Here is a 12,667-nt window from a genome sequence, read left to right on the forward strand (position 1 = left end):
TTGATATGCATTGAATGTTTTGTTATATACCTTATACCCATGTATGTATGATAGGATGTTTATACTAGCATTGACCAGCATTGAACCTTATGTTATTTACTTTGTATTTATGTAACTAAGACACTTACCTTGTAAAGCGCTCTGATACCCGCAGGGTTCTGGTGCGCGCTATCTAAATCTTTCAAATGAATAAATAAATAGATGCATGGACGTCAATTCACCAAAAATGCCAGGCATAATGGAAGTGACTTCACATGCCCCTTAACGTTCACTTTCACTTACACATACATATGCTTATAAATACATAGGCATTCTCACATACACACACACTCACACATACACATACACACACACTCACACACCCACACACACATACACACACACACTCTGCCTACACATGACGTTCACACATACACACACTCAAAACTGAATATACATACATTTAAAAGCATTTTTTTTACTTACCTCAGCAGCCTGGGAAAGTCATATTCCAGCTATTTGTACTCCATTGTATTAAACTAATAGCGAGTAATGTAATATTATTCACTATTACTGTAATAAAAAATTTATAAAAAACGAGGTGAGTGAAGCCCCCATCGACGTCCATAAGGATGAGCTGCTTCTGTTCCTGCCACTGATTTTGACACTGATGGTGCTAAGGGTAGCAAAGGCAGTGCCAGGGGTCACAAGGGACATGCCAGGGGTCGCAGCAGCGATTCCTGGTGAACCTAAATGATACCCATGAATATATGTTTAGGTGAAATAAGTAAATAAAATGTTTGAAGCCTTTCTTCATGTTAAACGTTTTTGTGTTACAATAGATGTAGAAGCAAACCCACATCAACCCCACCTCAAGAACCTCCACTGACCCTCATACAGAAAAGATGCCAATTCAACATGTTGATACACGCCTACAGCAGTGGCGGCTGTAAAGTAAGACGATTGGAGGGGCAAGAAAATGGGTTAATTCATTAAAAAAATACATAAATAAAAATAAATACATAAAAGATATATGCTTTCCGGAGACATGTCCTTCTCGCTCCGGTCGTCTTCTTCTCCTGACATCATGTCCAGCTGGGCTTAACCAATCCTGGCACTGCTCTTGTGCTGTTGAGAGTAGTGCCAGAATTGGAGGGAGCGACCTCTCTCACTGCTCCCGAGGACACTGGAGGTTTGTGTAGGCTCTCACCCCGGCTGTCTTGGACAGCTGGGTTGAGAGGTTCATAGTGCGCATGTCAGGCTGGCCGTCGCAAGACAGCTGGCCGAAGGTACAGGCGCACTATAAACTAGTGCACAGGCAGCCCACCATGGCTGCCGCTCAGCAAGCCCGCCACGTCCTGACACTCGGTTCAGGATGTGTTGACGGAAAATAAAATGGTAATGAATTAACTACTTTACCATTTTATTTTTCGGCTCTGGGCCAATTAAGTGGGGCAATGCACCTCCGCTCAAACGGAGGAGCTGCGCCTCCACTCAAACGGAGGAGCCACCCTTGCCCTAAAAGGCCCTCCATGAGCAAGGACCAGCATACATCAACTACTGCCTGAACTTTCATCAACCTCCCAGACACCTACGCTCCACCTCCCTTGCCCTCACTCCCCACTCCCCACATTCGCCTAAAGCTACATTGGAGGATGCTCTTTCTCCTACCTCGATGTCAAGTCCTGGAAGAACCATCCCCTTCACCTCCGAACCACACACTCCCTCCATAAATTCAGAAAGGGAGTCAAGACATGGCTGTTCGACTGATCCATTCCTAGCAGCCAGAGGACAGTGCCTGGATACCCTAGGGGTGAAAACCACGCTCTACAAATCCGGATTAATTGATTGGGAAACTTATTTAGACCTCAGCACACTGACCGCTGGGTTGGCAGAGGTCCCTCTTCCAACGGTCCAGTAGATACCATCCCACCATATTTTGGTTACCTCATCGTATATGCTAGTAACCTTTGCCAAAAGTGCTCCAAACAACATGGCAGGAGCTCTTTCCATGATAAATTAATGCCAGCCGGGCTACAAAAGCAATGCATGTTATGATTTGGTCCTGCATATGCAATACACAGTTGTTTTTTGAAAGTTGTTATAAGTTTTTGCTAAAACTCTAGAATCTTCTACTACTGTTGCCTAGCTGTAAAGTTTAGTTTCAAATTATTTTATGTATGGTGAGGTAAATGTGACATGCTTTCAACAAATGTCTCTCTTTAGCCAAAACCTATATAGAAACCAATACTACAAGTACCAGAATGCAATGTGCTGTTGGTTCCGAAAGAGTGGTGAATTTGTAGCACGGTGATAGGGCAGGTGCTACTCTGGTAGCTATGCCGGCCAGCAACGTATTCAAGTTATGCCTTGTCATGACATAAATGCTATTACACAACTTACAATGCAGTGCAATACGTGAATCACACATCCAGATTGGTGGTCAGATTATGCCGGGATCTGAATACAAAGGCAATTTGACAGTAGAAGCATCAAACAATAATGGCTGCAGGTCCAACGGTTTGTCAAACATAATGTATGTAAACTGAAAATCTGTACATTTAAAATTCTCTTTATCTGTGGATAGGGAACATCGTTTTTGAAGAATCCTTATTCATGATGTAGATTTGACTGTGAGGGTGTACCATAATGTTTGAATGATTCCCTAAGGAACTCCAAAGGTGGGCTGCAGCTGTTTGATTTCGCAACAATTTCCCAAATTGTGTATTGCATAGTTTGATCCTGAACTCATGTTGTTTTGTTTCTTGTTGAAGATTGTGAGGGGCTGGTCCCCACTCCGTTCCTTCTCAGCTAGCTCCATAAATGCTAAGTCCCAGAGATCAAGAACACCATAATTTTTTGTACAGATGTTGGACTCTTGGAATCAATTGTTGGGCTTGCTAGAGGCAGCAGGTTATTTTTCTTTAACATACACGAGTCAACGCTCCTTCCTGATGTGTTGCTGTTTTTGCTCTCGATGTTGATGCAGGGCTTATCTTTTATTGCTGGTGTCATTGGAGGGGGCAGCCCTGTAATTCAATTATTTTTTGGGGTAAGAGTGGGCCAGAGTCAATGAAAAAGGTAAACTATGGGGAGGCCTTCAATGTTTCTTTGGAACATGTGCTCATGGGCAATATTAACCTTCGCCCTTCCTCAACATCTTTTATTTTGTATTATTTTGATGGGTCGACGATTGTTTGTTTTATTCTCTTCCTTGGATGTGTCTGAGGAAGGACACTAGTTTTCCCAGATCTCATTATTCCTTAGTTTTATTTTTTTTTATTGGGATGGTTTAGCTAGCTTCTTTTGGTGTGCAATTAGTGCTAAATTCGTCTTATTACTGGTCCTAATCGCCCAGTGGCCAGTGGAAGTTCAGTGCCTCCTAACAATATAATATCCCCTGTGTCTCTAAGAGGGCTGTTTAACCACTTTCCTCTTATGTAAGTCAGCTATATAAAGCTAATTGTGCTAATAAAGCCAATACTAGATCGGCCACAGTAGGCTTATAAAGCACAGCCCAGTTAGGTACTTTGGATTCTTCTGAGGCTTGTTTTTGTTGGCCAGAAATCAAGTAGATCCAAGGCATGGTGCAAAGGCCATGTGGCTGGCACTAAGGCTGGTGGGAAAAGGAGTCTCAGACTAGTCTGAGGTCCCAGTTCCAACTGAGTACGCTGGATGGAGGAGTTTCAGTGGCCAGGCGGATTTTAGTCGGCTGGCTCAAAGTTTAAGCTAAGAAAGGTCCTTTCCCCCCTCTCGGAAATGGCAGACACTGGGACACCAAGTGAGCACCAAATGGCATATCTCGGCTGTGTATCTGGATGTGCACAGAGGTGTGGGGTGGTCAAAAGCAAACTGCCATGCCCTGGGGGTGTTTTGCTAGGTGGAGAAGCCAAGAGCACAAGCCACACCAGAACCTGGTGCAACCCTGACTGCTTCCATGCAACACTGCCTGCAGTCCCCCCTAGCGCTGCTCAACTCACCTCCGCATCTAGTTCCCCCTTCTTGCTCCTCCGTGGGTTGAAAAATGCTGCAAACCAAACCAACTCGACAGCACAGTGCTGCTTTTTTGACACAGGCACTGGCAATGGCTATAGCACAGGCTTAATGTTCATGAAACTGGAGCTGAGCTGAGACCACTGCCCGTGCCAGCAAGTCTCCATGGCACAGCACTTCTCTCCTCCCCTCCCCTCTTTGAGAGTCGTTCTGCATCTACGTTGTTGCTTACTGCCTGGTAATCTCGAGAATGGATGCAATGGAGCCTGCATGGATGAAAGCATTCAGGCGCTTCAGTTATGAACCAGGAATATGGGCATTGCCAGTCCTGCTTGATTTAATGGCCTCTGCTACTTAGCTTCTATTTTCTTTTCATTCACCAGTGATCACCTTATGAGTGTGGCTCTTTCTAAGTTCTAAGAAAAACTTTCTTAACTTTATGATTTTTTATTTATGTTCTTGTTTTTCTTGTTTCTTGAAAAATACAAAATATTGGATAAAATAAGATAGGATGTTTTACATGTACGACTTCATGTTTTGCACTTAACGTACCCAACTGTCGTATTACAGAATTAGAGGGTGGACCTTGAAGAGCCCCTGTGTTGAAGAGCGGCACTATTGTGCTTCTTTTTTATTTCAAATACTTGATTTAGACAATCAAGTCCATTAAAGGGCGAAGTGCCAAAAAAGTGACTACAAAGTAGTACACATTTTTGATAAAACAATATAATATTTAAAATGTACCTTTTCGATAGCATATCAACTAGAACGTTTTCACTTTTAACGATAGATTGCAGCACCTCTTAAGGTGATCATAACGTGAGAGTCAATGCACTTTCCTGATGCAGCCATATAATTTAAGCACACTATTAATAAACTGAGAATACCATTCTTAAGCAGTAAGAACATATACATGGACCAGAACAGCAATATGGTCTAAAATAGGTTTGTATCCAGTGTACAGGATCTAAAAGAAAGGATGGCATATTACGTCGAATGCATTTGTGTCTCTTATTGTGTCTGGCCTTTTGTAAAGCCAGCTGAATTCAAATACCTATACGTGCTACATAGTATCCCATTGCTTATTTGGGTTGGAGTGTGTACATTTCTTTTATCGTGTTCTTCTGTCCTCTGGTAAACCAAGTCACCCTTGCTTTAGCATTAACTATTTGTTGCCCTCATTATTAGGATTTGTTTTTATCATTAAGATTTTTTTTCCAGCAGAGTGGGCAGCAAGGCAAAACACTTAATTTTCTTTTCACTTTCTTTCCAAGACGCAGGAAACATGTCCGGCACGCAGCACCATCCTAATTTGACCAACTGCTGCTATTTAGTGCCTCATGCCATCTCCCCAGTATCGTTGGGATGTGGGTGCCTTAGCAGCCCTTACATATGATACACAAGTGTCCCTCACATGCAGCCATGCTGTTGAGAACGGTGAGATGTGCATTGTCGAGATAAGGACTCACATGTGCACTGTGATGCCAGTGAACATTTTAAGGTTGGAGTGAGGCTGTGGCAAATTGTGTGCAAGCAACGACATTTAGGAGGTAGACAATGCAATAAAAGAACTCTAATTCAGTGGGAAAAATGTCATAAATTAAATGGGCACTTTCACTCCGATATGCATTTCTATTTACATTATGCTCAATTCATTAAGTGTATTAAGCACAACGGCACCTTGCAACAATCTTGGAAATATCCTTCAAACACTCTAATCAAAAACGTTGTTCCCAGCAGTCATGGTAAAACATTTATTTTACATTGTAGCTCTTCTGGTGTGTTGTATTCATTAAAAAACAAAATTGTGCCATTCTGTACATCTAGATTCTAAAGCACAATATAGAAGTATTTTATAATTAGTTGGTGTATCATTTTATTTATTTCATCATTAAACACACTGTGCTATCCCTTCACAATTTCAGTTGTACTTTTGGGACATTGTTGATTATGCTTTTACCTTGTTTTCCTCCTAATAATAGTCATACATAATTTCGATGGGATGAGCAGCGTTGACTGACATTTGTGCCTAACTCACCATTAAATGTAAGAGGCAATAATACAGTACAAAATTTTTATTCAGTAACAATTTGTAAACATTTGAGGTAAATTAACATTTACATCAACTTGTCCTTACATAATTTAAAACACAAGGCACTTAGTTGAAGACAGTATGCTGATGTTTGTGTATATACATCACTGGCTAACCAGAAATCTCAACTTCTATTGTGAAAATATGCAATGGGAGAATAACAACCCTCTGTGTAACAGTAACCTCTGAGTTAAGATTAGCTTGAAAACAAGTTTTTTGATAATGAGAATTTCTGTAAATGATAAACATTTATCTCAGGGACATTTTAACTAACTAACTTTTTCATCTAAACACAACTAGCTTAGCTGCTTATGTAATCATTTTTTTCAAAAAATGTAAAATGTCTCGGTTCATTTAACACTTAGTGTTCTTTACACGCATTCCATTTGACGTTTAACCTTAATACCTATATCTCAGCTAATTACCAACATAACATCCAAACACAAAAAAATAAAGAGTGTCATAAAATGGCGCCTGGTTTGTGGTCAGTTCATAAAAATAGGACTTTTCACATTTTATTCTGTAAGCATGTGTGAAAACTAAGCCCTTAATTTTAGCTTCTGTTACCCTACATTTATAATCCAATCAAAGTAAAATATTTTCTAGTGGTACAGCACTAGATGTAAAACAAACCAGCATTTTATTAAAAATTATTTTGGTGTCATCAGTCTGTTAAGGATGTGTTTTGTCATTTGCTTTTAAAAGTGAATGTAAACTTGAAAAATGTTACACATATGCCATGATAGTTCACAAAAAGATCTGCTGCAAATGAAACACATTTGAAGGAAAACAGCCCATTTATTTTTCTATGCTAACGGATTACGTAAATATGAATATTTAGTTATTGAGAAAGGATTTAACAGTTCATAAATAGTGGCATTGTAAAATTACTGTTAAGACCTGTTTTAAAACAATGCCACATTAAAAAGTTGTGCTAAAACCTAGAACTATTTCAACAATCATCAATTATTGGAAGAACTATTTGCATGAACTGAATTATAATTGTGCATATGAATGGAACATAGTCATTATAAAGAAAGTATTCAAAGTGCAGCTCTTTCATGATTTGTTTTAATAGTTATAATTTTGCCTAGGTGAACACATCAGTCAAAGATTCAAACTAAAAGAATGTTCTCAATATTGTCCAAATGTTTTAAATAGTAACTTTCAAAAGCAGATTTAGTGGTTTGCATTTTCTGATGATTGTGAAAAACAACTATGTGAAAATGTAATATCTGTCATTGCATATAGTCAATGTTTTTACCCTGACAAATATTGGTTCTTTTCTAACCAGAATTATTTTTACTATAATACTGGGTTTAGTGTCCATTGAAGTGAAAAGTGTTATTGTTTCTCCACTTTGTGACAGCTGGTCAAGTCTAACATCTATGTTCATGGCTTCTAAGATCTGAACAACAACTAAAATCCACAACTAGTCCTCCAGGATATCTTTATTGTCAACCTTTTCAATTTATACTATTTCTATTGGACCACATTAAACAAACTCTTATTCGTTCCTGGAAGCTCATCTTGGAATAGCTTGGACCTTTCTCCTTTTATTTGGAAATTGAATTTTATGCAGGTTTGTGATGCATTAGTAATTTTTATTTCAGAATCACAGTATCGAAGACAATCCCTTGTGCTGTTATCTGACATAGACTTCACTGTGAAAATGGTATTGCTGTTAAACAGGTCATGTGGTAAAATAATTATTACCAAGTTATACTGACACTGACTTTTTCGCTGGACTTAGTTGACTGGCAATAACTTTGTCTTTACCATCTTGCATTTACAAAATTGAATGTACAAATTAGCTGATAAAATAAATAAATAGTGACTATTCACTTCTTAAGGCATGGTCTGAAGTTCGAAAACATATGTTTTTGTATAATATGGCAGTTTAGACTGTGAATTGCATTCACTGATCATAACTACATTATTGCCGCTTCTCAATCTGATTCACATGTTTAATACTTGGATTAGACCTGTATCATTTATAATTCATTAGATGACTACTTTCCAGAAGTAGCATATCTGGAAAATTGGTATACCTTTAACGGTAATGTCTGAATACAGTATATGAAATTGTTTCCTTTGACTGATACAGTAGTAACATTCACTGCACATTTCTTTTCTTACATTTCAGTATGAGATTGAACACAAAAGTAAAATGTAGTTTTAAGTAGTTTTTTTCTATTAATTACAATAATCTCAGCAATGGCATAAAAATGAGGAGGCCCCACCTAGAGAATACTTGAAAGAGTCCCCCACGCTCCTTACCCAGTCAGGAGCTCTCAGGCTAGCGGCCCGCCACCTGTGTACAGTGCTGGACTGGGCCCCCTGGTGCTCGGGGGGTGGGGGGGCGCACCGCAGGGGCTGCAGGGTTTAGTGTTACACCACTGCATCTTAGAATGTGATTCTGTTGTAGGAAATGCAGTCAGCGGTATATTTCTTTGTGTGGTACTATATCTGTAAACCTACCTGCCTAGTGGATGCTCCTTGTTTGCGTAATAGTTCTGCTTAAAATCACAAGTGCCTTAATGCAACATGTTTTCTCCTATGTAATTAGGCTTCTGAAAAATAATGAGGGGTTCCCTTTTTATACCCCCTTGTGCAATTTCTGTGGTCATTGAAAAAAAAATGTTCTTTTAAAGGTAGAAACATATTCAATTTTATCGGATTAAGGTGCATACTTAAAGGTCTGGAAAATAGGCACTTTTCTTCAGTAAGAAAGCCTTCTTCAATATCAAAACAAAGTAAGCAACATTGCTTAACTTTAAATGAATAACTGACTCCTTGTTTATCTTATTAGTCCATGCCACATGTTGCCTGCCACAACTATTCAGATGTGCCACACTGTCAACAAGTGAACATTTTTAAACATTGGCGGTACATTTCTTTGTATGACACTTTATTTATTGCAATAGTACTTACATGCTGCTAGCCCTCTGAGTAAGTGCCCCTGAATGGTCACATCAGTCTGAATAGTGTGCTGTCCTATAAAACTCACTAGGTGTTAGAACAGCAAAGTTAACATTTCTAAAACTGATCTCCCACATATTCCCTGACATGCCATCTTCTTTTCAATTTTCAGTTTATATTGTGTTTTTCAGTATTCCCAGTGTGTTTCTTCTTTTAATATAACTGGCCGCCACAGGATCATAAGCTATACTGCCAAATCATCTGACCGTGCTCTACTGCCACCGGATTTGCTTACCCTGCTTAATCGCCGTGTATCTAAGAGCACCGGCGGCTCATGCATCTCCACCTCAGTGGTCACTGGTCCATTTTCCATCTCTAACTTCCCACTCAGACTGCTGCTGCTCCCACTGCTGACAATCCCCATGGTCAGGCCACTGCTTTCTTTTCCCAAGCTGCTGAAGGCATTAGTAGAGGCACTGACTGAAGAGCTGCTTGCGGTGTATGTAGAACCAGGTTTTCTCTCCCGTGTTTGTTTCTCAGCTGCCATGTTAACCCAGTTCTGCTCAGCTTCCAGTGCTTGGTGGTGACCACAGCCACCATAATAGGAAGTTTGGAGATGCTTCTCCACAAGTGGTAACCTTTTGAAATCTGGTGGAGGGGCTCTGGAGAATGCTGGGTGTATCATAGCAGAAGGCACAGATGCAGGGGAGCAAGATGCCTCGGTATAGTAGGGTGGATATCCCATGGCCAGATGAGCAACTCGAGGGGGTGGTGACACTGGTGCGTTATTATTAAAGGCCTGGTCAGGGATGTACTGGTTAGTCATGCCCTGCTTGAGCTTTTTCCACCCTAGGTGATAAATCTCTAACATGTTGAGCAAAAGAGACACACAAGCCACTACAAGCATGAATATAATAAAGATTGTCTTTTCAGTAGGCCTGGAGATAAAACAGTCCACAATATTCGGGCATGGCCACCTGTTACACCTATACAGGGGCTTTAACTCAAAACCATAAAGGAAGTACTGTCCTACAATAAAACCAACTTCAAACAAAGTTTTGAAAATTATATTAAAAACATAAGTGCGTAAGAGGGCTCCTCCTATCCTGATTTTTCCTCTTTCATCTCTAATAGGAGGCTTTTCTTTTTTTTCACCTCCCTGTTTTGAGAGGAGCTCTTTTTCCTCGCTGTCTTTCATGCATTTCCTGAGTTCTTCCTCCTTTTCTTTTTTCTTCTCTTCCATTCGAACAATGTGTAGAACATGGCCCAAGTAAATAAGAGTGGGAGTTGATACAAAGATAATCTGAAGTACCCAAAAACGGATATGGGAGATGGGAAAGGCTTTGTCATAACAAACATTTTCACAACCAGGTTGTTGAGTGTTGCAAGTAAAGTCCGACTGTTCATCTCCCCAAACTTCTTCTGCTGCAGCTCCTAGGACCAGAATCCTGAATATAAAAAGTACGGTCAGCCAAACCTTGCCAATAACTGTAGAGTGTTCTTGTGCATTCTCCAATAGCCTCCCCAGAAAGCTCCAGTCACCCATTATTTCTGGAGACTAGTCTAAAATATAAATAAGGACACAAGAAAGAGTGAGAAATTAATACATAAAACAATACATTAAAAGTCTTACAATAGCTCTGTAAACATGCATCACATTATCCTCAAACAGATATTTCAAACTGTTAGTGTATGCATATATGTGCCAATAATATCCCATTGTTAAACTCAGTTCAAAGGCATATCATTACAGTGTAATTATAAGTGTGAGGACTAAGTAATACCGTGCTCCTCTAGTGACACTGGATATTTTTGAAGATAGGCTTTCTGTGCACATGACACTGCCATGTGCAGTGCCCAAGGGAAGAGGGTCCCTCATTTTGAGATATAACTTGAAGCACTTGCCTAGCATATATAGTGCAGAAGGTCTACTGAATGGCTGAACCCCAGATAATCCAGATTGACCTGATCACAAAACCGTCCACAATATGATCATTGATGTTCTGAGCTCTATGGATCTTCAATCCCTCTCTTAAATTAAACAAACGCGAATCTCATGAAGACCATTAACAAACCTGTCAAACACAATCTCCCCTTGGAACTGCTAAGTGTTCATCTAAAATTTGGTTGAAAACCGTCTATTTGGGTAGTAAACCCATCAGAAACAGCACAAACAACAAAAAGGGTGAAAAGTCATAAACATTCCAGACCATTGTACTGACAATCTTTAACCACTAGTAAAGGATTAGGGATTTGGAGAAAAAAGTTAGGCTCTCACAAAATCGTGATGGTATGAACAGACTGAAAGTCCCAAAAAATAAAATTAACATCTGCTATAAACACAAATGCTAACAAATTCAAAGCCCAGAGGTCCCTTGAGACAAATAACCCAGGCCCCATCTTTGGTACACTCAGACCATTATCCAGTTCCCTCCCACCTTCACATATTTTCTATTCTTAAGAAATAGCTTCGGATGCGAAATTGCCATCATCAAATCTTAACTTATAGCTATCAAATCTCATAACCTCTTCGTGATATGCTGATTTGTTCTTTCAGAGAAATTGATTAATTTACGCTAATAAATATCATATCCTCCTCTAACATTCGGCATTTCATGAGGATCCCATATCAAGCAAATGCACATCAAAACGTGCAGTAATTGCTTGCCACATCAGTACAAGCATAACCAATGCCCCTCTAGGTACACACAGAGTTGTATTACAGCACGAGGAGGGTCAAGCTTCATTCTAATAGTAAAAACAAAGCTACAAACAATAAACATGGTATGCATCCAACTACAAACGGACATCAGCAAGCATAACCTTCTTCAAAGCTTCCATCCTGGGTTTTAGTTGAAGAGTAGAATGGAGGAAGCAACCTTGCATATCTGATTGTCTTCTAAGAATAGATTCTGTATCTTATAATTTTTCTCAGGCGTTAGACTGAATCTGGAAATTTTTTGAGCAGTACCTCTGCCTGTCGATAGGTATTGACTTTTGGCATAGTGTCTGTGTCGTGCGTGGCAAAAATGACGTGCGTCGTGCATATATAGTTGCCACCCCAACGCGCTGACACCAGCTCTTTTCTTTCCATGTTAGCCAGCGCAGGTCCGGAGAGAGCTACCTCTAGTTACGTTTTGACTGACTTTGTCTCAACATTTTCTCCAACCCATTTGTGAGACTTTGTCTCCTGGTGTGCTAGGGATGTCCCCTAGAAAATAAATCCAACGTCAGATGATCCTGCGACGATCAAGTTCCTAGTCATGTGGAAGGTCCTAGGACCACTCAGGGAGCCACTGTTGACGCTCGTCATCATGGTCAAAGTCTTTGCTGGTAAGTCCCACTAAGAGAAAAACTCCAAGAAGCTGAAACAGTCTTCGACTACACCGCGCTAATCCAAGTCCTAGGACGAGGCAGGGGAATGACGACACAAGTCGAGGCCTCACTCCAATAGTTTCACTGGGGGAGCCTTTACCTGAGTCTTCCCCATGCCTCCCGGATCTTCCCAGAGCCGGAAAACCCCACCCAACTCACAGAGTTCTATGAGACCAATCATCTCATATATGGACACATCCACTCCTCCAGAGAACCTTGGGCCTCCTGGGTTTGGAGGTAGTCCCCACTGGATTCCCACCTGCGGGTTCGCCCTAGGTGCAAGTTAGGCACCTTGGATCTGGTGTC

The 12,667-nt window shown here is 40.3% G+C and overlaps 1 protein-coding gene across 1 annotated transcript in view; it reads right to left on the reverse strand.

Moving 5' to 3' along the window:
• Positions 1–9,045: 9,045 nt before the first annotated feature.
• GJA3 (gap junction protein alpha 3) overlaps positions 9,046–12,667 on the reverse strand; it is a 162,248-nt gene continuing 158,626 nt past the window's right edge. The window contains exon 2 of the mRNA XM_078655977.1: positions 9,046–10,549. Coding sequence (XP_078512103.1) covers positions 9,231–10,532 — 1,302 coding nt within the window. The 5' untranslated portion in view covers positions 10,533–10,549 and the 3' untranslated portion in view covers positions 9,046–9,230. The remainder of the gene's footprint in view (positions 10,550–12,667) is intronic.

The sequence above is a fragment of the Lissotriton helveticus genome, chromosome 8, assembly GCF_964261635.1.
Source record: "Lissotriton helveticus chromosome 8, aLisHel1.1, whole genome shotgun sequence".
NCBI classification, from domain to species: Eukaryota; Metazoa; Chordata; class Amphibia; order Caudata; family Salamandridae; genus Lissotriton; species Lissotriton helveticus.